Source organism: Falco biarmicus, chromosome Z (genome assembly GCF_023638135.1).
Source record: "Falco biarmicus isolate bFalBia1 chromosome Z, bFalBia1.pri, whole genome shotgun sequence".
In the NCBI taxonomy this organism is placed as follows: domain Eukaryota; kingdom Metazoa; phylum Chordata; class Aves; order Falconiformes; family Falconidae; genus Falco; species Falco biarmicus.
In genome coordinates this window covers 81,667,314-81,694,124 of record NC_079311.1, presented here as the reverse complement: position 1 = coordinate 81,694,124, position 26,811 = coordinate 81,667,314, and the positions used below count along the sequence as shown (strand labels likewise).

The 26,811-nt window shown below is 37.9% G+C and overlaps 1 protein-coding gene across 4 annotated transcripts in view; it reads right to left on the bottom strand.

Annotated features, from left to right (window-relative positions):
* WDR7 (WD repeat domain 7) overlaps window positions 1-26,811 on the bottom strand; it is a 143,212-nt gene that overhangs the window by 86,879 nt on the left and 29,522 nt on the right. For 3 of the 4 annotated variants that reach the window (XM_056325607.1, XM_056325606.1, XM_056325604.1), the window contains exons 12-20: window positions 25,691-25,911; window positions 24,807-25,002; window positions 23,451-23,665; window positions 16,540-17,309; window positions 15,918-16,006; window positions 12,162-12,251; window positions 10,602-10,720; window positions 8,826-8,949; window positions 1,540-1,653 (exon numbers count right to left, since the gene is read on the bottom strand). In XM_056325607.1, coding sequence (XP_056181582.1) covers window positions 1,540-1,653; window positions 8,826-8,949; window positions 10,602-10,720; window positions 12,162-12,251; window positions 15,918-16,006; window positions 16,540-17,309; window positions 23,451-23,665; window positions 24,807-25,002; window positions 25,691-25,911 — 1,938 coding nt within the window. The remainder of the gene's footprint in view (window positions 1-1,539; window positions 1,654-8,825; window positions 8,950-10,601; window positions 10,721-12,161; window positions 12,252-15,917; window positions 16,007-16,539; window positions 17,310-23,450; window positions 23,666-24,806; window positions 25,003-25,690; window positions 25,912-26,811) is intronic. The other variant, XM_056325605.1, reaches the window with a different exon arrangement.

Here is a 26,811-nt window from a genome sequence, read left to right as displayed (position 1 = left end):
TTACTCAGGATATTTTTTTTTAAGTTCAACTGCTTTTCATAACAGAAACACTTTCTCTGCAAATAAAATTATTATCACCAGCCTCTGGCAACACAGTGGATAGCTTTATGAAAAGCTCAAAACTCAGTCTAGCACACAGGAAAAACACACACTTGATTTTGAACTTACTCCATTAAAGTGCCTCCTCTTCAATCTCTCCCGTGAAAAGAACACACAATATCAAAGGGGCAGAAAGCTGTTCCAGCTAGAACATTTTTTTGTAATACTGCCATTGCTAAAACTTCCACAAAAAGAACCAGAAGGTCTCTAACAGATGTGGAGCCAAGGAGACAGGACATGTTCCTGAAGGAAATGCCAATCTGATGTACATGCTGAGGAAATCTGTTTCAGGGTATGCCAAGCCCATTATCAATTTATTTTTTATTTTTTCCGAGGGTCTATTCATTGGTGTCTATTGACAAGTCCCACATCATCCCCTAGCTGCTAAAGGCATTCCCAGCATCCTTCCTCCCTCTTGGCTATTTCCAGTTGGCCTTTTACCCCAGCCTGTGTTAATGCTCCCTACTGCCCACAAGCTGTTCACCCACCAGCAGTAATCCTGTCTCAGGCACCTTCAGCTAGAGACCTGACCTAAAACTAGATCTATCATACAAACTGTCTTCAGGTCAACAAGAATAACTAGTTTTCTTTTAGACTTTCAAAAAAAAATCTATACAAAGCTCAGCCAAAAAAAACCAACCAAAAGGCTTTTACACTCTAATCTGCAGAGTATGATATACTCTTCATGTGAGATATGATATAATCGCCACTAAGCTAAAATACATACTGTAACCATTCCAATCCCAAGGACACAGATATTAAGCATATAGATATTTTCCTTATGACACTGCATAAATACACATGAAAAAAGAGTAAAAAGATAACTGCTTATAATTAAATGCATATTTCTGTATGGTCTGTTCTCTCAGAACATGCCTTGATGGACCAGAACTCAGCTTTACCTGCCAGCATGCAATAAACTACAGCAACATTATAAAGCTGTATGAGTACTGCAGAAATGAAATACACTTGAATTCCATGTGCAAACTAGCAGTGCTTACTTGTCGAAAAAACCCAAAACACCTCAATTTAATCTTGCAGACTGATGGTAGCACCCTTACATCAGACCTCTTTCACCAAGGTAAATAATTTGAGGAATAACTAGAAAGAATTGGGTAAAGCCTTTACTCAAGAACTACAAGCTAAACAGGTCAGTTGCAGGCAGACTTAAAAGCTCAACACACACAAATTAAAATACAGCTAATGATTTAGAAGTAACACAATAATACTGTAATAGTTACAGTTAAACAGGTATTTAGGTTTTTTGCTACGGCTCTTTCCTACTATTCATAACTACTTCTGATAGCACACACTTCATAAGCAGCCTTAATATTTCATTTTCTCATTAAAAACATGCTATTTGGCAGAAAGTGTTCCATCTCCTCTGCACAGTACCCTGTATGTAAAAAAATTTAACCTATTCATTATATTAATGCTTACCTGCTGTGATGTCATCATCAACCAGATCATGTTCCTCTTCCTGAACTTTTGCTTCTGTTCCCAATGAATCCGGGCTTGCACCACCAGTTTGAATGGCTTCCGTGGTTACTCCAGCTGCAAAAACCAATGTCCACAAGAGTCAGCAATTTTGGTAGGCAACAGCCTTACACCAGGGGGCAGGGGGGAAGTAATTATCTGTTGGTATTCTGAACCATGCAACATAAGTCTGTGAAACACAGATAAAGCAAAGAGCAACTATTGCCTGGTTTTCCTTCATACTGTATGCAGCCTTTTCACAAACCTATCCTTTAAAAACCTTTTCCATGCTGTAAATATCTCTTCCATACTTTCTTCTTTTTCTGCTGTCTTCTAGTATCATTAAAGCTATTAGATACACATTACACACTAACAACTTATACAGCCACAAAATACAGAGTTCCAGCAGAACTTCTCTTACATCTCCTCTCAATGCTTCATCTCTTCTGCAGAAAGAAGAAAAGGTGCTGTTTTTCCAGGTGACCTTCAGAGTATATTAATTCAGCTGACTCATTCCATGTCATTTGGGTTGGGATGCATCTGCTGCTATCAAAAATGACAACGAACGCCAAATTGTGCCAATAACACCATGTGATTAAAGTTTCAATTCACTGGTTTATACTCTGCCCAGTTAAAATCGGTAATTGCTCCCTATATGAGCCTTACCAGAATTCAATCAAGTCATTATCAAAAGAAGTGTTTTGCTAACGGTGACAAAGTACAGCGTCACAAATATTCTTCCCAAAGAGCTTTACAAAATTTAAAAACCAGACTGAAGGGAAGCCCTGATAAGATTGCTTTTCCCCCAATCCATCTTCTGTATATCACCCTATACTATCAAAAATCTTATTATACAAAGAGATTGATGCTTTACTGATTGTGGCATTAGGTTTGCAATCTGCAGGGGCATTAAGTCCCCATTAAAAAACAAAGTACCCCAGCCCTTAGTCAGCACCAAACGAGTTTCAACAAGAAATTAAAGTTGCTGTAAATCACTGTGCCTTGTGGATGGCAGGCATCTCTCATGGCCCAACACAAGCACCAGTAAGGGCTGGGCACTGAGCAGTGGAGAGCTGCCCACTCAATCTGCTGCTGCTCCTCTTGGTTTTAGACCATCTTACGAAGTCGTTAATGTGCATCACTTCAGTTCACAGTAGCTTTTATGTAATAACTTGCTGGTCTTCTCCAAACACATGAATGTGATTGATAAATAAAAGACAATGGTATCACAGTAAATCACAATGGGGGAACCTGTCAGTTGTGTACAGCAAGGTCTGTGAATCTGCACCTGAAAGTCACTTAATTTCAGGTCATCTTTAAACCAGTTTAGAAAAATTAACATTCTCATGAGTATTCCAGATTTTACTGTTTTTCAGTACTGTTTTTAAATACTAAGTATTCACAGCATAGTGATATCATCTGTGATATCAAAGTGATAACACAGTGATTTCATCTGACAGCGGTTTCTAACCTTATTCTGACATAATCTCTTTACAAGGAAATTAGTACCTTTTAATAACTTTCTGAACATCCTTCTAGTTGTCACTGGTTTTATATGCATTGACACAACAGATACACAACCGGACTGGAACACACTACCCAATCAATAGCAAATCACTTCATTAAGCATGCTGGCATGATTGCACAGAGATCACATGCAATTACAAATTGCACACAAACCTTATTCAGGATGCTTTTAAAAATAAAGTTTGCTGTTATGGTATGGCTGCTGCAGTCTGTGGGTGTCACTCCAGGAGTCCTCACCGGTGTCCACACAAAGATCAGGACTCCAGCACCACCTCACCAAAATACACTTTGGTTTTCACCTTCAAGCACCAACTATCTTTAATACTATTTATTTGGGTATACCCACTGGAGTTGGCCAGTATGTTGAGGGGGAGACCAGAGGTTATTTTTTTAAATACTGCTTTACATTCTGCATTGCAGTTAGTACAAGCAGCTGCTAATCTCTGCAGGCATAGAAAACGTCTAGCTATTGCCTAAATATCACTTCTGTAGTCTAAATTTCTTCGATTTCTTTCCACACCCAGGGAAGGGTGAACAGTTTGCATGCCTTCTGAAATTTACAGTATGAAGGCCCTGACCTTCATGTCAGAGGGAGCATCTTCTGTGGTTGAACACCTGTTGGTAGAAGCCAAGGATCCAGCAGTCTCCAAACAGTAGGTTTAGGGTGGGCCAAAATTCAAAGCCTTTGATTTATTTAGTGATTACCTCACCTCTTTACCTGCTTTCTAGCCCTGGGTCACTGAAAAAGAGGCTTATTTTCCATATGCAATATTACACCTTTCTGAAGACCTTAGCAAGACTAGTTATAACCAACAGAAGGAACTAAGTGCCTTTGCATGAGTTGATTCTAAGTAGAGTGTATAAAAATTAGAAAAGTTTATTACAATTTTATACAATTAAAATAAAAATGTAAGTAAAAATCTATTTAATCAGAATGATTACACATTTCCTCCAAAACAGTGAAAGGACAGAATCAAAAGGGGAGGAAAATAGCTACCATGCAAATATGTCGGGTAATAAATTATCATTTCCTCTCAATGGAAATACAGTAAGAGGGAACATGTATTCCTGGACACAAGTGTTTTCTATATAATTCACCAAAAATGTCTTAGAAACATGCTTTAGAAGTGAAAAGATCAAAGGCCTGAATGTATTAGGAGTAAGCCAGTCAACATATTGGAAAATTAAGATATACTTGTATTACAAACTTATGCCATTATTACAGTTTACTATTTACTGCAGCATCCTAAACTCATTATTCATTTAATACATCAAAATATTGCAGCACCAAATTATTTGCCTTGCTTCTCTGTGCTCTCTTAAGTCCAACCTTGCATGAGTAAGATGATCAACTACATACATAAATAGCAAAGTCTTTGGGGTCCAATCAAACTATCCTTACTTGATGAAAACTTCCATTTAAATCGATGGAAGTTTAATTAAGTTTTACTCAATCTGGCCTTTCTAACAGAAATCTAACTCTACTAGAAACACGGTCACAAAAACTGACAACAGCATATTCATTATTTCAGACCTTTTATATTTATTTTGCTTTTCAGTCATAAGGATTATTACTTGAAGAAGTTTAAAAAGAGACACAATTTAAGGATAGCTATTTCAGTTTCTTTAATTTCGCACTGCCACATTTAAGATTTTTACTTAAAAAGAAACAGTAATTTGATACAAGCGTTTACCTGAATGAACTGGGTTTTAGCAATACGGGAAGCAAGAGAAGTGCCTATACTTTATTTCTGGGCAGAATATACTGAAAACAGATTTCTACAGAGCCTGAGCAGCACTGCCTGCACCCTGGCAGTCCATGACGGGCAGCCTGCCTGCCTTGCATTAATTCACTCCGCACCACTCTGATCGATCCTGTGCAGCTCTCAGCCACCTCGTGTGCGCTGCCTGTCTGCCGGCTCCATCCGCATCCCACACGAACACAAAGGCTGGGGCAAGATAACCTTCTGCTTTCCATTAAAGCCACAGTAGCCATTTTTCTATCTGCAGTAATGTCACATACTTAAAAATACTTCTGTCCCTCCAGGGCTCGGTGGACAGCCCTACCACCAAAAGCTTGCAGGTGTCCCACTGCACAGATCCCTAGAACCACACCTTCAACATTTTAAGAAAATGTTTACACTGACCTAGGTAAAATAAATAAATAGAAGCAGCAAAACATAAACATAATATCCAAAGAAATCCCTTTCAAAAGAGAAATTAATTTGCAGAATCCCTTTGACACTGAAGACAGCCCTTGCTCTTAAAAATAAACAAGGAGAAAAAAGCAGTAACATTTTTTCCCTTTTTGTACTTCAGCTGAAAAGGCATCCTTGTGGCAACTGCCCCACAGACTATGCAGCATTTCAGAAACAATCCTATGCGGTGCAAATGAGGAGCAGACAAGGCCATAGCAAATATTTACAGTCATATGACATAATCTTAGTAGATACAAGATGACGCTTTGAAAGCTTAACTGTTTTACTCCCTGTGGGAGTCTGAAAATACCAACACCTGCAACACCTCTCCTAGGTTTAATTCACAGCATCACTTACACATCCATCCCCATTTGATGTGAGGTCAACAACCTGACGTGCCAATTTTGGATTTGAAGGTCCAAATAAAATAAAGATTTATTGTTCCCCCTACGAGGCACTTTGAAAGGAAGCCTAATGTGTCCGAACATCTGAACTGCAAATCGTGTGATGCAGAAGCTGTGCTGGCAGCCCGAAGCAAGCTGCTCTGAGCAGTGACGGTACAGTGGGCCCGTTTGCAGTGGTCCCTGCAGCGCACACTGGTGGTGTGCTGGCAGGCCCACAAAGGAGAAAATAAGATCTGCTTGGCTTTCTCCCTGCTCCTCCAGCCCACCATCTACAGGGGGACAATAATCTCTCTTTCATCACTTAAAAGATTAGTAAAAGATAAACCTGTGCACATTTGCCTGTCTTTCAAGTTTGCCGAACATGTTTTGTCAAAACGCTGGGAGACGTGCCAGTTGCTTGATCTGTACAAGTAAGGTCATGTCCCAAAATTGCTACTGGATCCGAGCACCGAATATACAAAAGGGGAGAAAATTTCATCTCTGTTTGCTAGTACTACACACCTGACTCATTCAAGAGGCGACGAAATGCATATATGACAAAGTATCTTACATCAGCAGCAAGCTTCTGTTATGATTACCACTTGTTTTTTAATTAAAACAAATCTGTTAATGTGTAAGAGAAGCACTATGTCTACATCATGCATATAAGAACTACTGCAGAGTGGTAACATGCTGGACACAAAAATATGCTGTTAATAAATTACGTCTCTATATCAAGAGGCAAAATTGGGAAAAGTGGAGGATGAAGGAATCAAAAAAGTATTTCTTTACTTTTTATATTTCTCCTCCTTACCATTCTAGCATAAAACTATACTTTTTGTAAGTCCATTGCATCCATTTTGACAATCCTAAGTAATTTTTACTGTGTTCAATTCCTCCCCAGACCTTCAAAAACATGTAATGTTTAAATTATGCCTTACAAAGTAACTAATATATGCACTTTAGTCTCTCCCCACAACAGCAACATTTGTAGCTGCTTATTTTGTTTCTCATTTCCAAAATCCTAATTCTTCTTCAGAGCGTCAGCATTTTTGTGTGTGTTTATACAGACAACAACACTATTAAATGCCTTCTCAGCCCTGTCATTCAGGAGAACCACAGACTCTGCAACCTTAAATCACATAGTTTTCAGCGCTGTTATGTTAATATAAAAAAGTTAATTCCAATGTGTTAGTCATGGCCCGTTTGAAAGGTTTTCAGTATCAGCGCTTTCACAGTACTGAACATTTACATCAAGTCATTTGTTCAGCCATGCTCAGCTGATTGCTCAATCTTATATTTTCTTCTAGTAATTTAAAACTTTCTTGTTCTGATAGATAGCACATCCTCAATTATATGCTTTGATTTGCTACTGATTAACAGAGGCCAAAATACTGCTGTATACATACTTGAATTGAATGCATATAAAATACTCAAGGTTTTTTCTTAAACCAGTCAGTCCCTCGCTATTGCTCTAAAAATGCATGCCATGCTCCTCACCTGAGCACAAACACAGGCACAAGGCAAAATATTATGCTTCCACCTGACACACACATAAAACACAACTGCATATTCTTCCCTAAAACTTTCAAATACAACTGTTTAAGTAATAAGGAGTACCAGAAGTAGCAAATTACTGAAACTAATACAAATTACTGGTTGCTTTCAAGTACATTAAGAAGTTCCTATTTTGGAAACAGTCAACTGGCTAAAGCAGGCACTCCAGAGTGGTTTATATACACTTCACCCACACAATTACGTCCATAATTTCACACCCAGCAAGGTCATTCCAGTATCACTCCAGAGAAAAGAAATTAGTAATCATCAACAGGTGCTATAGCAGCTACTCCTGAGAGTAAAGGGCAACTATAGCTGTATTCTACAAACTAAGTATAACTGATCTCCTAAGAAAATCAATTAAAAAATACATCCTAATATACAAAATGGCACAAATATCTATCAGTATGAATCAAGGCTCTTTGACATGTCTATACAATACACTTTCACTTATTATTCACTGCTTGGCTGCACATCTAACTGTGCAACAACATTCCCATAATAAGGCAAATGCTACATGGCTGACGGCTGTAATTAACAACAGCTTAGCCCTACCAACAAATTCTCAACATCACTTTGAAGTACTGTGTTCCATGTAATTTATGCATTCAGTTTAGATTTAATAAGATTATTACACATCTCAAAAATCAATCGGTATTTAATAGAGATCCTTCTCTGAATAGAAACTACATTCTTCAGTGGAAAAATAATCTCATTTTAAGAAAGATGAGCACCTGCAACTTAAAGCAAACATTCTCATTCATCAAAATATAAGTTCTTACTGGTTTGTTATATACAACAGATGCATCTGGACATTATTCTATAAGGCAAGTTTCTAGATTGATAACTGAATGGAGTATCTCATGATGACGACAGATCTTCCAAGAATATGCTCTTAAGAGTCTGTACCATCCCTGCTTTGACAAAAATGAATAAAATGAAAACAGGTATTTTTTGGGAGAAATACTACTAATTAAATAGGGGTCCATAACCATTTATCAGGAGAATAATCTTTACCCAGTAGCTCCTGGCAGCACTTGGTAACCAATGGCTTTGAACACCCCACTGGGCACGAGCTGTTGCATCAAGTGGTGAACAGACTCTGATGGACATACACTGCACCACCCTGCATTAGTCCCTTTCAGAATCCCTTTATACTCTTGGGATGCAAAAGGATCCCTTTATAACAATTTCTATTATCTAATTATACATTCTTTGAAAAGGAACGTCAACATTTTACCACCAGTACCTTGTAATTTTATCAGCCCTTTTCATAGGGGGTTTCTTCCCTAAAAACTCCAAACTACAGGCTAGTCCCAACAGAAGGGCCAGCCTTCACAAAAGACACTCCAATCCCAATGAGATGTACTGAAGCGTTCAATCTACTTATTCAACATCACTGACGTTAAGTAATTTCATGATTGCAAAATTACTTTGAAAATGTCAAGAAATTTTTCTATATAACTCTAGATTTTTCCCCTAGAATTTCCCCTAGATTGGTAGCACTATTCATAATTTTGTGTACAAAATGCCTTCTTTAACTAAACAATCAAGTTACTTTCAGGTTTAACACAGCATTACTTACGTGATATCACATTGTCAATGTACTGTGGTAAATAAGGAGCCCACGCATCAATAGTTTCTTTCCGACCTGCCTGCTCGATTCTTCTCAGTTCTGCTAGCAACAAGGCCTGGGCAGCTTCTCTTACCTGTAAAGAAAATCCACAGGAATGTCATACAAACTCCAATAACAAATACTTATCAGTATGTTTTCAGTTTAATTTAGCAAGAACAAAAAGCACCACTTTAAAAAGTCTACAGGAAATGAAGCTTTTAGCAGACCTTTATTCTGCCCTACCCCTCTCCACCTTCAACACAGATGCAAAATAACCACAAACATGACCCAACTGTGATGACTCTCAACAGGACACAGCAAAGATGTGCAGCCCCACGAGAAAACCAGGGGATGAAGGTCACAATTCAGCCCCTAGCATGAGTGCAGTGCATAAACCAAACAGCTGTCCCATCTCCTCCTGGCCTTCGTGGACGTGCCTTTCTCAGCACAGACGGCAAGGCTGGCCGAGGCAGCCTCCCATCCCATAAAGTGAACAGCAAGACAGGTTTCTCATTCAAGGAGATGAGGCTAAACCTTATGTCTGTGCTGATGCATCAAAAGGCCACCAAAATTCTAGTTTTCTACAAGCAGCTTGTGATCACCCTTCTCTACAGCAATTCCAAAGTTGGGTCCAAAAATCCAAATGTGCAATGAACAAAGTTTTCTAAATGTCAGGAATGTTGCAATATAAAAACAAAAATAAAATCACTTTAAAATATTTTTTCACATGGGACTTACTCATTTATTCCCTATCATGGAAGACTGAACAATGAAAGCAGAGCAAAATGTACATAAAAATGTTTCCCAAAACCTAAAAAAATAAAACTAACCAACACCCCACCCCCCACCCCACCCCCAAACTGAGTTTTTACACAACAAATACCAAATACTATCTGGAACTACCTGTCCCTCATTAATATCACTTGTTCCACCTGAAGAGGTCATAAATACACACATTTTTGGTCTAAAAGATTTAACATACAAGGAAGTGATTTGATCAAGGGAAAATAAAAAATTGTGGACAAACAGAACATAAATACGCTACCCTGACACCTAAGGATATCCAGTAACTGGAGCTCAGCTGCTTACTTAATGAGTCTCAAAGTAATTACCCTGTCAGGTAATTATCTCACAGTATATCCTTCCAAGCAAAAGAATAAGCCATCAGGTGGCAAAAAACATATTCCCAGTTAAGTTACAGGAGTGCTGAGGATCTTCAGTCTACAGCCCAGCTCTGTCACTCCTTTCCTACGTGAAAAGCTGCACAGTCAACAGATTTTTCTGCCACAACAGCACAGGTGTAGTGTTAAGGCCCACTAGTCATTTATCAAACAGCTGGTGACAAACCATTTACTGGCTACTGTATACACACTCCAAAAAACAAAGCAACTCATCAGTGTCTTGAAAAATATAGGGTAGATTTTTAATTCTCTTAAGTTTCTTAATGGAATCACAGAAGTTTTTAATCCAGTAATTTCCTTAAAAAGGTATGTACATCATCCAGAAGGTAAAAAACCCCACCCAACATATATATATATATATATATATGTATATATTTATATATGATCACATTTCCAACATTTTGATAGGTTACCTGGAAAATTAACTTCCTGAATCTGAAATAAGAAGTGCAGGAATTAGTGTCAGAAAACAGTTAGGTATTTTTTATATTAATGGAAAATGTGATCAGTAGAAAAGAACATAAAACCCAAAAAACCTAGAGTACAAAATTACTACTGAAATCACCTCCAAGCATCGATCCTGCCACCTGCGAGCCAGCATCTCCAGAAGGGGAGGTCTGAATTTATCCAGTCCCAACAGGTCAGGGAGCATTACGCAGTGCATAGCAGCGAGCTGGCTCCACCCTGCGAAAACACATCACAACAGGAAGATAAACATAATAAATACCAAAGCAATTTAAAGTTCAAAATGCCATCAAGTAAATTTACATTGGCTACTGGCCTGGTGTAAATTCAGGAGATGGTGGGAGAAAGAGGGGAGAGGAAAAAAATAGAATCAATTTTGCAGCAGAACAACAGAATTGTTCCTTCTGCCATGGGAACCTGGGGCTCACCCCACCATGGGCTGCACCCCGGTTTTACCAATACCAGCTGACCTCAGGGCAGGCTGCACAGTGCACGTGCTTTATGTATCGGACAGGAATGAGCTCTCCAGGCATAAATCATGCCTCATGAACTAGCTGGTCAGATCTCAAACACATGCAATGAGACATCAGCAGAAGGCTGGCTCAAATCAGTCCTGATTAAACAGAAACATCCCTCTTCCTCCCCAGTCCCCAATTTTTATCAAAAGCATAAGCCATGGTTCTGAGTTCAAGATTTAGATGACCTCTTCAAACCATAACGAGCATTAATTTAATTATACTTAATGTCCTAAAAGCAAATGTGACATAATTCTATTACAGAAAACTTGGCATATGAATTACCACTAGGAAAGTTTATGTGGAGTTTTCTGGCCTGTTTCAAAAGGTACACAAATACGTACAAGCTCACGTTTGTCTGCTACCTCTATCTTTCCATCTAAATCTTATTTCAACATGCTTACTTCAGGTGCATTTATACGACAAGCCTGCAATATTGTGTAGTTAAAACCAGTAAAGATAAGCATATCAAGCTCAAACAACATAGCTTGTAAAAACACTTGTAAAGTACTCCACAGAAGAATTCTTTTAGTATTATGCTCTACATTGACTTGAAAAACTGAAGAAATACTTGAGGTGAGCATATAGATCTATACTTTAAAACTGTCAGTAAAACTGAGCATAAAAATCAAAATATTTTAAGTAATAAAGCTCTTAATGGTGCTCCAAGAAAAGAAATCATTATGTCGATTTTCCTTAAAGAAAAATGGATTAAAAAGAGGCATTTCCAGTTTAAGAGTGCTGTTTCTACTTGAGTTGCAGGAAAGTGGGAATTTATAACTTAGCAAGGCACGTGTTGTGGCTTCTCTCCTTCATATATGATGGGTAAAGGCATGTGTATTTTTCTCTACTTAAAAAAGGCCGAGATTTTTTGTCAAAAGACAACACTGAACCCAAACAAGATCCGAAACAGCATCTTTGGTACACCAGTTGAGAAGTGAATTTACAGACAGCCCTAGACACACAAACTGGATCTGCTCACCCTCTACCAGCATTAAATGCAAAACATATAAAACCCCCTCATTGCCTCTGTTTTTGCAAAGAAAAATTCCTACATAGATCAAATTAAAGTCATGTCATAACAATGATAAGGGACATTAGTTGAAAGTAAAAGACAAATAGATAGAAAAGTGAGGAAAGAATACCTTCATTGACTAAGAAACAGGTATGTAAAGTAGGAGCAGTGTCAGAGCCAGAGTGACCAGCTTCAGTGCTAGAAGAAACAGCAGGAGCAACTTGCAGAGGTAAGAAGAAATAAAGAGAAAAAAAAATAGGAAAGTGAGGATAGCAGCTTCTGAAGAACAGATTAGTATCACTGAAGAATGAAAAACAAAACTGGAGGAAATTGTGATAATATTAAACTTAAAAAAAATTCTAGGCTTTACAAGTGCAATGCCAGTGAGAGGAAGACATGCAGCTGCAGAGAAACACAGATACACCAACAGAAACTTGCATGTTTTGAAAAGACAAAAGTACTCATAAATAAAGCAATTACAAACATGTCTTTAGATAGTGAGATTTGATTTGACAGCATGTTCAACTATGAATTTTAAAAACAGGAGTTTCACTGTTTGTTCTTTTGCTTTTCCCATACTTATGAGAAATTTGCACTACTCATTAAAACCCCCAGTAACAACCCCTTTTAAACCTGGGCTGCCCCATCTGTCACTCTAAAATGTCACAGAACGTATTACTGATGGTTGATTTTAATATAAGTTCATTTTAAATGCATCTCCATTCAAATAATTTTAAGCGTATACCAAAGAAAGGACTAAAAACTTAAAGCAGAAGCATACACACCATACAATGTAAGACTACAGGCAAGCAACCACAGAAGAGCACAGTTCAAGCATGTTACTCAAAACAGCATCCATGACATTTATTTTGTAAATGACATCATTTCTTGGTGCAAATGTAATTTAAAAGCAGTTCTAAACATTATACTTCCACTAATGCTTCATGACTTAATATTATCACATGAAAAGACGCGCAGACCTTATGGCATACAAATGCTACAACCCGAGGTCAACGTGGAGATTTAGAGGTCACTATCTGACACTTCCTTCCTATAGAGAAATTACCATATGTCATGCACAAGCATCTTCAAATTAATCTCCCTCTTTTATTCCGTTGCAGAACAACAATGGGTTCAAGCTCCTGAACAGATTAAGCATTGTCTTCTGAATGGTCTGTTTGCTTTTCATGCAGTGAACTTCTTTTGCCACTGTGGGACATCTGCATCAAAACTACTTTTTCCATACTTCCCACAGAAATGCGACATGATGGCATGTGTACAGGATGACTAGCATAAATCACTTCATAACAGCAAAACCTAGTTTCAGTAGATGTATAAAAAAAACCTATTTACTTTATGAAAAAGATTGTTTGTCAAAACACAAAACTACCCCAAACTGAAGTCTCACTCTGAAGCTCCTTTTTTTGCCTTATTTTGTTGTAGTAGTTTGTGCTCTTCCAGTATCAGTAATTACAACAATGACTGTAATGGAAGCAGCTGGCCCTGCAGACGAACAGCATAGAGCTGTGCTCGTCTCACAACAAATACTGGTCAAATTGATGGGGATCAAGCATGTCATAAAATACATTAATTGTGTATCTAACTGATTTTTAAGAATAATAGCACTAGAAATTTACAAATAGCAAGATACCGCAAGTAGTGCGCAACAGGATGTAAAGGCAAGACACTAAGGAAACTTATGACCTAAGAGGACCCCTTAGAAACCAACCCATTCTTCCCCAAAAGCATGTGAGACATGTCACCAAACAGAAAGAAAATGATGATTTAGGAACAGGAGGATTTTTCTGTTGTTTTTGACAGCACACAATTGTCTCAAGAAGTTATAAATATTTCCAATAGGTAACTAAAGTATGTCTATCTCCAAAATTAGCAAAGCTATTTCAACACAAAATTACATAGTTTTCATTTGGGAAAGAAAAACTACAATGGAACTGTATCTTATCAAAACACAGACTCTCTCTGTGATGAATACGTTTTTCTTGCATCGAATTTGCTACGTAGACACCATCTCTGAGAAATCCTGACATTTCAATTAATTATATTTGAAAGAGGAAAAGTAAGTGGCTGTAGAAAAAACCCACCCAAAAACAAAACCAAAAAAGTCCCACATATTGAAACAAGAGCCTTGCTTCTTTTTTATTTCTGCTTTCTGTTTTTGACTGCTACTTCTCTATTTATGTAGCAATCTTGATCATGAAAGAAGCTTCACACATACCACTCCTGGAAATTATTTTCCCTTTCCAGCCAAGATCACAGCAGATAAATATTTCTATTTAAGAAAGGAACAAATAGACAAACGTTGCTGATGGGCGAGTTTCTTCCTCAGATATAAACATCCCCTATTTTTCATGTGAGTGAAGAAAACCACAGTTGATTTGTATTAGAGCTAGCAAGCACAACGTAAGTGCAGTTTTTGAAGACTTAAATATATCTTTAATGTACATCTTTCAAGATTGTCATTGTGGTATTTACTGCAATGTACAAAGTATTTGTATTCTGCAAAATACAATCATTTTACATATTGCAAGTTTCTCTGTATTCATATAGATTGAAAAGACAAAGTTTTAACAGTTAACAGGGAAAAGTTAAAAATAGAAGATAATTGCCATTTTCAAAGGAAACTTTAAATAAATCCTAAATGATATCTGCTTTATAGATTAGTTAACACAATAACCAAATACATCATCTAAAAAAGAAAACCCTTTCCTCTTCTGCCCTGCAGCATATTCAGGCAGCTGGGCTCACATCCACAAAAATCCCAACGAACTGTAAGAAGAGCAATGATGTATATACTTTTCCTCTTTATCATACAGCAAAACACGTATGACAAAGGTTACAATCATACGTTCCCCTCTAGCCATACACAACCTCCAACTGGTCCCATGCAGATTGTATCCCCGTTATTGCCAGTGGGTAAATCCCACATACCACCCTTCCCCTTTCGGGCACCACCAGCATGCTGCGCTGCATCACCCTCGCTCCCCGTGAGCCTGCACGGCTGCCTCCCCATGAGTGCCCCCATGCTCTTCCCAACAGTTCCCTTGCTCCTTAGCTTTGAGCTCAAGACATAATTGGCCACATCACAGTAGTTTACATTTACTTTATTTCTGGCATTAAGAGGGGTAGTTCATTTGTCCCATCAAACGGCAGCTCTGTTTTTCAAGAGCAGGCAGGAAGGCACCACCCCTTCCTCCGTGTCTCCAGTCCCAGCAGGACTGTTTCCCACATGCTACTGCTGCCCAGAAGAAGTCCTAGTCCCTGTTCCACTCTACTCCAGCAGAAAATTAATGTTTAATCATGTGTACATCCTTCTTTTACATCCCATGTTTTTCTGCTTCCTGTACTTAACCATTATATTTACAAAAAGAAAGATACAATGCAGACTATCAGATGGTCTTCAGTATCATCCACTGCCACCTTTCATAACTGGGAGTGATAAAAGTAGCAACAGCAGCAGAGGTACGGTTAAAATAATATCTTCCTCCTCAAAAAAAAGGAGGGGAAATGCATACATACTACTTATATGTGTTTATGCTTTAGTTCATAACAAACATTTTTGTATTTGTCCATATAGCCCTCAGTGACAGACTTCAAACCTCTTACTATCACCACACCACCACAATGCTTGGAGTCCTTAAAATAGGCAAAAAATCATTCTCAGAGACTGACTTCATGACAGTATCAGCATCTTACATTGATTCTTAAAAAGGTCTGAGTCATTAAAATTTTTATCTAGAATATTACACTACTTTTTCCTCCCACATAGAAGCTAGCGATATTTTTAGCACTTGATAGTAAGGTGATCATTTCAGTGTCAAGAACTGAAATGACATACCAAATTGTTCCAAAGCACGTGGATTTTTACCTTGCTTAATTTGTCCTTGGGCTGCGTGACTTGAAATTGAAGAGGGTGCCTTCACTTTTGACATCTCGGGAGTGCCTGGCCTAGGTGGCCTAAACCCAAAACATATATGAAGAGGGAGAAGGAAGATACAGGAAGAGGAAAAAAAAGAAAAGATATTATTTGCTAAAGATTCTGTAACTAAACAAACTTTGAAAAGCAACCCTATAAACAGTTTGTTTGACAGAAGTCTTCTAATTTGTAATTCCTAGGCAAGGTTATGTTTTGGTGATAAAACGTTCATCTGTATGCTTTGATTTATTTAGAATGTGACCTATACATTATTAAAACTCTTTGTAAAGGAGAACAAGAATTGCCTCTCAGACCTAGTGGTGCATATGTTAATACAGCTTCATGTTCTATTAACGTTGTAAGTTAAGTAACTCCAAAGCAACATGGTTATCTTGGCATAAAAAAATACTATGTTCAATAAAGAAGAAAAACACTCAATTCCATCTAGGTACCAAAGGTTTTCATATCCATTTAATACGTCAAACCCCACAGCAAAATTAAACAAAATAAAATGCTGTATTAAAACATAGACTCTGAAAGAATTTATCACAAGTTAAACGAGTATTTGCCATACCTGGTCGGACCTTTCTTCATGTGGTCTCCAATAAAAGTGGCATTGGTCATACTCATCAATGTGTTGGCCAGTGAGATAACAGAGAGGAGGTGCTGAGTGGTGACGGCACGCGATACACCATACGTCCCCTTTCCCAGTCCTTCCGTAATGGACATTTTCCTTCCTAACTCCACACTATCATATGCCAGTTTGCCTACAGGCTGGTTGTAGCCAGGAAGCATCAGAGACATGTGGCCTCCTCTAGACAGGAGGCCAAAGGACACTGAACAGTGTGGCTTCAGCATCCCAAGACGCTCAAGGCAAAGCTCATCTAGAACAGAATTCAGGCCCCAGGCATGAAGACAGGACATAAAAAGCTTTGCTGTATCCATGGTTAGATTATATTCTAACAAAGTTAATGGTTTAGATTTGCTAGAGCGATATTCTGGGTCACCATCTTCTCTCCTCTGCCTTATCGATTCTTCATCCTCATCTTCATCGTCAAGAAGATGCTCTTTTATATTCTCTTTGATTGTTTCCTTGACCTGCTGGAAGAGGACAGCTGCTCGTTTACCAGTCAAAAAGGAGCCTCCTTTGTCAGACCCGCCAGAGGCTTTCTGTAAATTCTCTGGAGAAATGAGGGCAGTATTGGGTCTGGAGGCCTCCTCAGTCAGCAGCTGAATAATCAGGGCTTCTACATCAAAGAAGAGCACGTGTATATCTGGATCTGTTAAGTTAGTCTTTATAGCTTGAACCATAAGGGAGTTATGTGAATATTTAGGTAAATTCCCCTGAAGAAAAAAAAAAAAGGAAAAAAAAATTGAAATTTCAATTGGACTACTTTGTTAACACTTTTCACAAACTTAATTCACAGATTAAAGAAGCTGTGAATGATCAAAAGTTGAAAACTCACATAGGTATAAAACATGTTATGAGAATCTCAGTGAAGAATTTTACAGCACTTTCCACAATGTCAGGAATTTCAGATTTGTGATCAAGTGTTACAACCCTAAAATACAGAAATTTTACTTGCAGAAGTTTATGAGAAAAATAGAGCTCTCTAGGTAAGACGGAAGTTCGCATTTCTTTCTCCTGAATTCTAGAAGATAATAGTTATACTCCAAGGAACAATAAAATGTCATTATTTTATTATGAAACTTAAAACACATTAAGTATTTCATATGTAGATACTGAAATATAGTATCAATTTAAGCCATTGGAAAATGAATAATCTACTAAATAATCTACTAATAAATTTGTCCAGATATGTAATTAGCTTGTTGCTTGTTCACTTCGCTACTTGAGTCCATCTTCCTCCTCCTTCCCCTCCTCCCAAGGGAGAAGAAAAAGAAAAAAAAAAAGTAAATGTAAGGGGATAAAAGCAGAAAAAAGTCAGAAGAGGCGATTGGACAAAATGAATGTAAGTATTGTGAGAACCTTACTCTTCCTAACCAAAGTTACGCTCAAGTCCTTGGTTTCCCCAAAACAGTGAAAGAGAATCTTTCAACAGAAATAACCTCTGTTGAGATGTAAGTAAAATACTCATTGCAAACCAGGAGAATTAACAGCCTGAAAGGCATAAGGTTGACCAATCATGTTTGATGCACAGAAATACAAAGTCAGAGCAAGAAAACCATCCAGGAGAAGCAGTTCCCAGGTTCCGTGATGAAGAAATGTTCCCGGTGTTGCGTTAGTCACTGCAGAAGTTAAACCCTGTGCTCACCTGGCAGCTAAGGCTAAGGGAGCACATAAACCCCATTACCCTACACGGGTCTTAACAAGAGCGGCAGGAGAGGTGGTACTTCCTCTACAACTTACAGAGGCTGAATTGTTTGTTTCGAAAACATCAGCCTTTACTGAAAGTAGAATTAACCCAAAAGTTGTTAATGTATCACCAATAAAAGCAATGCAGTCAAGGCTCCTATATCTTTTCTCATCTGTAACTCAACAGCCTTAACATTAATATGAACTCTTTCAGTTTGGCAGTCTAAAATTGCCTTTCTCTGGGGTCTTTTTTAAACCACAAAAGCACATTTTACAGCAGGATAGTTACTTAGAAATTAACAGGGCTTGCAGTTCCTATATATGCACTGTATATATGTACAAATAGGTATGCATATATATAGACACATACACTATAAATACATATAGTCTATATAAATAATACACTATATATGACACAAAAATCTGAACTTACTGTATATATACCTGAATCCCTAATAGGTTTTCCCCCTATTCTATATGTACCCTGATATATTGCTTCCTTTGTTCCCTGACCTGAAGCACATCTTATGAAGCCTTAAATACCCTGCATCAGTAGGAATGGCCATTCCTGAGGAATCTGCCAAGCTGCAAAACTACATTATTTCTACCAACACCCATTATCTTGTATTTTTCAACCCCTTTCCTTCTACTTCTGAATACTAACAAATGTACTTATCACTGTGAATCAAATTAATATTCTACTATAGAAACAAATGTATATTCTGCTTAACACCTTAGAAATGCATTGGGCATGCATATGTACCATTTATTATTTCTCAAGGACTTCTGTCAAGCCAGTAAGCATTTGTAGTCCTACAACTATTTGGCTGCTTTAGGTTTTGTAAAAATTTCATAGCACATGTTTAAAAACATAAGTAATTTTTATATATTCCTTTCCCACTGTAACTGTAAAGACCCCCAAAATGCTGTTGGCATGAAAGATTACCCATCACATGTTCAATTGCTGTTCCGCTGTCTGTACCTGCTTTGAAATTAGCATACTCAAGGTTCTCAGTCACACAGATTTGTCTCTCATAAAGCACTCTGCTTTTTCTGTTGCTATTAGTTGCTGTACATCCCTGAAGACTGTAAGATTGCTTTTTATAGTAAAACATTTTCAGAGGAAAACCTGACCTCTCCAAAGTTTTACATTGTATTTGGAAAGTGATGGGCTCAGAGGAGGCTCTAGTACCCTGACCTGCCATCAAGAGCAGCTGATGATAGAGCCACAGCTTCCTCGCGATTCATTTCTGACTGCTGCTTTGGAGCAATGCAAGAATAACCTCTGCCTTTGACTGTTTCACACCAAAAGGCTCAGGGGGAAAAATGAAGAGCAAGACACTGCTCCTTAAACCTGTCTAAACATAATATACACAAAGTGTGTTTATCTAAAGCAATCCACTATGTTAGTCTTATTTGATATCGTAATCTTAATTTTTCTGCCACACTAATACTTTAATTTGCAGGCTCTTAAGGCTGCTCATATTTTGCTTAGAATGAATACCCATGTGTATTTTACTGTATGGAGCTGAAGCGGAGAAGAGCAAGTACAATTATTTGTTTGCTTGCTGCACTCAGTAGTTCTTGTTCACTTTCAGAGGATGATTCTCAGCAAATGCACGTATATATTTTACATTATTCCAATGCACTCACTTTGTAACAAACCAACAAGATATGAAAAGCATACACACACACAGAGAGCAATATTCAAAACATATCAAAAGACTCTCCAACAACGGAATGCAGACCTGGCAAAGTCTTCAATATCATCTGCTATACTGCTAGAATCAAATGATTTTTCTTCTGTCTTTCCTCAAAATTAATTTCACTTATGTAATGAAGTTAAGCTACTACCGGAATGAAAATTCACATTTGGTCAGAGGGATTATGAAAAAAAAATTAAACAGAGACCATCCTCCTTACTCCTTGTCCTTGCATTTCTCGGAGGAGCTGTGGTGTGGTCTAGCTCACCATGCCAGACAAACAGCCAGGGCCTAACACAATCAGAACTAAAGGAACTAGCCAAATTCTGCTCCTTTCTTAGTGGTCAGCTCAGAGAATGAATAAACTATGCTTATTACATAAATTTGCCATGAGAAGCTAATAATGAATAATTGAAACCAGAACAGAAATAATTAAGTATCAATAAACTACAGCTGCAAGTTATGTTCTACAATGCACTGATTTATTCACACATTCCTTATAGAAAAAAATCTAGTTATTTTCTCTGAGTGTAATGCAGGTAACTTTTTATTAAATCGTCTCTGGTAGCGGGCACAATAGTAAAATTAAAAGCAGCAACATAACCAGAATATTTTAGCTATTAATCACCACTGACCTACTATATTCCATACCATGAACATCATCATGGTACAGAACACATTTTTCTGTGCTGTGTATCGTGCCTTTGCAGGTAGCAACACCTTCACTGGATGTGAGGAACCTGCACATAGATGTACGTTTGCACAGCATGTACAAATGCAACATTCATATTTATGTACGTGCACAGCCACACTGGCTGCACCCAAGTCTGAGCACATGTCTATTCATCTATTTGTAGAACCATGATGGCGGTATTTTGAGGTGTGCTCTCCCTAAGTGACATTTCTTTTCCAAACCGAATGTGACAGAAGGTGGCAAAAGAAATGAAGACGTGACAGAAGCCAAGGCAGCAAGTGGCTGGGGGCAGGGTGCTGCTGCTCCCTGCTGGCCACAGCCCAGGCTGCTGCTGCCTTAGCACTGCCTGAACGGGAAGGGAAAGGTGACAGAAACACAAGCTCTTTTTGTTTGGACTCAGCCACCATTTTTGAATGGCATTGATACACTAAACAAACTTAATACCCGTCTGCTCTGACAGGTCTTTATTAGGAAAAAAGTTACGATGCACGGCAGTGTACTGGAATCGCTGCTAAGAGGAACTGTAAGCAAGACAGCCGCAGGACGGCTAGCTTGGCCATCCTCTAACCCACTCCCCTGCCCAGAGCAGGATCCACCAGCACAAAGGGCTCAGGGAAAGGAAAGCCTCTTGCATACTCCTTTAACACACAGCTACAAGGATATTTTTCCCAGTTTCCTTCAAGATAAAGATTAATAGAAGGAAATGCAAAATTAACAGAAAGATAAAAACTTATATGTTGGGGGTCACATTCTTTCTGTGACAAAGTTTGTAAAACCCTCACAAGGTCACAACTTTTCTCCACATTTGGCCAAAACAAAAAAATACATGACGACCAAGAGAAAGTTCTTCCTTCAGCTCTCTTATCTGCACTGATACGGTACTGAGCCCACCAGCTAAACCACCATCAATACTTAAGCCTATTTCTAAAAGTTACTCTTGGCTTTTTTCCCCCCATCTCTACCAGATCTGTGATGCTGTCAGCTGCGCATTAGTTTTCAAAATGGTCAGTCCAAGTCCACCAAACTGAAAAAATGTGGCACATTAAAATTAACAGGATATTAAGAACTGACTCTTGCACTGTTCTACTCCCATAGTGAAGTTCCTTAAAATTTTTACATGGTACTATCTTTTCCTGGGGTACATGTCATATGGCACTCCATTTGCTCTTCAGAATAATAAAATTAATGCTATAACGTAAAAATTACTTAATAACAATCTGAAATCCAAGTTACTTCTTATTGTGAGATACCGATTCAGAGAAAGAGATCATTCCTACTTCAAAAAGGAATGCCCCCCGCATCTCAAAATATTTAAGGTGCTTCCCACTTGTGCAATAACAACCTGAGTAGAGAAGAATCATCCTCTGCCTCCAGAGATCAACATGCAGGCTCACCATCCTGCTATTGCTCTAATACCTGAACAACTCTTACATTATGATATTACCAGAAGGGTCTGCTTACCAGAGTTCTTAATATGAGCATTTGCTCATTGCTCAGATTGGAAAGTAGCCAGTTGTAACATCCATATACACACACTGTCAAGTTTTGTGTTGAATGAACACATGTTTACATACCATGGCTTATACACTTTATCTATACATTGACATATGGTGCTCATGAACAGCTAATGAGTGCTTTTAACAAGTTACTAAGTGATGAATTCAAATGGAACCATCTGTAAATATTTCATTGCTTAATATTCAAGGACTTTTGAAATTATGTTTTGTGATTTAGGAATCAGCTAAGCTCAGCTCAATATATTCTGGCATTAAACACTTAAAAGTCTTTCTCAAACTGTAATTATTTTTTAGCATTGAAATTACTTTGGCTCCATTTATATCTATTTGTATATATATTTCAGTAATACTTTTTCTGAACTGTCACAGCAACAGTTATCAAAGTAAAATAAACTCAAGCTGTAGCTCCACCTTCAGGAACATTTGCACGAGTGCATAAAGCATGCCCAACGTGGTGGGTGGGAAGAGGTAAAAAACAAATCAATGCCAGTTCCATTCCTTAAAGTTAGCACAAAACAAAAAGGGTGAGACTTGCTTTTGATTGATACAGATCGCAGGCTGGTTTCTTGTCTACCCATCAATACTACAAATTAACAGAACCTATATAATTGAGCAAATATTCCTGATTCTGTGAAATGCTGCTGAAGTCAGATTTTAAATAAACTGAACCTGAAAAAAACCCGTAACAGCAGAACGCATGTGAAGAGGCAGGTAGCATTACGAACATAACATTAATGGGAAACGATATTCAGAGAGGTATGGAAGAGATTGTGTTGGTTGACATTAAAAATAAATTCCCCTCTTTCTAGATAGGTAGCAATATATCTGGTGCATATTCTCCAGGTTCGGTAAGAACTAGAGGTTAAGACAGTGAAAGCAGTACAGAATTAAGAGACAGTGAAGAGGAAGCTTAAAAGCATTAGACTCCAGCAAGGAAAACCACAACAACTGAAAGCAGAAAATAGAAAAAAATGTAAGTAAAATGTGGTTTGAAAATATAACTCTAGATACCACCTGCACTGGAAGCTGCACAACAATGCTGAATGCAGCTGATACTTTTTGTTCAAGGACAGTGAACTCCTAGGACTGACCCAAGGCCAGGCAAAGCTAGTTTATGTCTTTAATAAAATTTCACACAGCTTTGAATAATAACCTTTCCGTTACAACGATGAAGAATTCCCATATTTCATTCAATTATTTATGGAAATAAATGTTTCAGGTACTGCACTAAAAACAAACTGATACACAGCTTACCTTATCAGATGCTTCAGAAGCAAGTAGATTAGTGGCAAGAGTCTGTAGTTTCTGATGTGCCACGTTTTTCAGAGCAGCCAGACTACGCCTAGTCATTGCCTGTTTCAGGTTGACGGCAGGATGGCTCAGGGAGTCCACAGCTGCTGGGACTGCCTCGTCACAGGCATTCAGAATTTCCACTGCTGTTATTCCCATCACACACCTGTCCAGCGCACCTGCAAATATTTTGAAAAGCATGGAGTTTAAGCAGAAGCAGTTCAGAATGTCCAAAGTATCTCAAGTACAACAATGGTGAAAATAATTTACATCACAGGATGCAATGCATAAAACTTTGTTGTGTTAACAGCTATTTTTAGAACTAATATTCCTAAAGGCACAGAATTTCCCTAAATTTCCATGAAGTTGAAGTGTGTAAGGAAAAAAAGACATTAACAAAAAATCAAGACGAGTTTAAAAAACCCAAGACGTGATTCTGTACTGACCAGAGAGCAATGACTACAGTTGCTCAACATTTTTAGCAGATGGCTGTTTTCAATCATTTTTAATTCTCTTTCTCACCCAACTACCTGCATGGATTAAGTTTTCCACAATGTATCTCAGGTTCCTCTTTGCTTCCTAGAGCTTGAATCAAAACCCATTCTCATCTAGTTTTCACAATAAGCTGAAAATAATATTCAGACATTATCGTAGGTTTGTGGGTTTTTTTAACCACAAAACTACAGTGAGTTAAGGAGTTAAAAGGTAATTACATAATGCATATATTCTGATGCTTTTTTTACCCTCACTGTCTTCCTTTCAAATATCACAGATTTTTCTCCAACAAAGCTGTTTATATTTTATTCCATGTTGTCCATTCTGTTGACTCATTTTCAGTTTCTTCTAAATTAAGCATTAGTCCCTTTTTTAAAAACACAACAAAACCAAGCAAACAACAAAACAAACAATACAAAACAACAGACAAACACTTTCTTCACTCTGCAGATGATGAAAATATTGTAGATTCAAGGTGCTGCACTTCTACACCAAGCTTTCAGGAAAATTGCTGGGGAAGCACAGTTACTAATACACTGAGAGGACGCTCTAAGTGCAGGCCAGTATCTTAATTGGTTTCTCTGAAGATGACTAGGAAAACATGTAGGAGGAGAAACAGCCACAGCAAGCTATACTTCTCCAAAACTAAATGAGTTCTTCCAAATACTGAAATATGTATTTTAAAAAAGGTTACATAATCTACAGATTTTTGGGAATGTGGAAAGTGTGCAAAAAATTTGAAACTCTTCTCTCAGATGCAACTTACACAAAACTATAACCATATATATAAAATTGTTTAATCAATGTCTTTGAACTTAACCTTACCAGTATCCATTTGCCAAACGTACACAGACCCATCTGAACATCCTACCACGAGGTAATCATCAGAAGGCCTCCATTTTATTACTTGAATAGGGAAAAGGTGACGGGATGCCAGCATGATGCATTTTTTTTCCCGCAGACTCAGAAGACCTACTGAATGATCACTGGCAACAGAGCAAATACAGTGCTGGACTCTTGCCTAGTAAAAGAAAAAAAAAAAAAAGAAATCTTAATCATAATGCAGAGTTTGTGTTTAATAATCTCTCATTCACTGGACCAAGCATGGCGATCAACAACCTATTTTATAAACAAAAGCTAGGCACACAAATCTATGGTTAAACCCACTGAGGTCACTAGAAACAGAATTGCACTTGCAGAAATTCTCTTGAATCCAGCCTCTTGCAGATCATAAAGAGCAAACAGGTGTTAAAACCTGTTTTGCTGATCAAAGAAGAGAAACCATGGAAAATCAATGTCATTTAGTTCATTCAATTCTACTCATCCAAGTTATGAGATACAAAATCGCCTTTAAAATCCATGGCCTACCACATTCGCCAGCACCTTCAGGGAGAAAGACTGCTTCCACGTCATGGAAATCCTCTCTCACTGTTAATGCTGTATTAAAATGCTAAGCATTTCCCTAGCTACCTAGGTTTTAATACCCACTTTTTCCACAATTTTTATCCTGTACGTAGCATACATGATGCAAAAAAAGCCAAGATTAACAGAACAATTAAGCTCTTTTTAAGTGTCTGCAAGAGTTACGCATTGGGTCAGTGCTACCTTCTCAGTGTTTCATATTTCACTCACATCGTCACGGAATTGAGGAACCGTACCATTTACAGAAAACGCAAAACAGGTTATCAGACATATTATGTAAAACTTACACTACAGTTTTCTGGTGGAACTAGAAGTTGTGTAATTTCTCCCCCATGTACACAGAAGATATGTTTCATCTCTCCAGAAAATACATCCCATAGGATGACTGAGAAATCCACACCACCTGAGATCAAATACCTTTGATCATAACGAGAAGAAACCTGATGAGGGTACAGCAAACATGTAATTTTGTTTCGATGGCCTCTGAGAGTCCGGTGAGGTGGCCAACCTGAGGAATGGGGGAAAGGGGGAAAAGACAAGAAGAGGGAAAAAGATGTAATTCAGTAACGATCCGAAACACTGTTCTTGATTTAACCAGGAAAAAAAAATAATACAGGCATACGGCATTTTTTGACAGAAGCTCTTAGAGGATTAGACATATATTTTGAAGTGTTCATATTTTTTCTTACTGGACATGGACCAAATAACTCCTTTTGCCTTACTGTACAAAGTCACTTTAAAGTAATTCAGTTGTCTTAAAAGTCTCCTCTCCCCAAAAACATCCCAGAAAAAAAATACTTTAAAAGGCCACAAAGGTGTGAAAAAGTAAACTCCCTTCCCCCTCAAACACTAATTTATCCAGGGTTATAACCAAGAGGACCAGAACCAGCAAAATTGCATAATCTTACTCTGCACTGGCCACAACAGCAACATGCAGGTCTGCAGTGTTATGCATTTGGTGCCTGTGCAGAATAAGTTAATGGCATCAAATTTAAATTTAAAAAGGAAAATAATTTTTGTGAACACAAAGCAAGAATGGAGAGACTTCTGTTCACTGAGATCAAATACATCAGTTATATCATTCTCATTGTAAGGTGTTAACTACAGCAAAAGATATGAGAAAACCCTGTCTTTTCAGATGGCAAATTTAACAAAATGGGCCAGTAAATTAAATATCATGATCAAGTATTCTATGCAATATCTGCATGGTGTAGTGGAATTTTTTTCCTCTACGTGATTATGCTTTCTACCAAGCAGAGCAAACTTTAAGTAGAATACATACAGGCACTTCTGTGTTTTTATGAGTGTAGGAATCACCAATGCTTATTTGTGGAATAATGCATCAGCTTCAAGGCAATTCAACTTCACATGAAGAAAAAGACAGTATTTGTAGAAAGTTATACAAAGT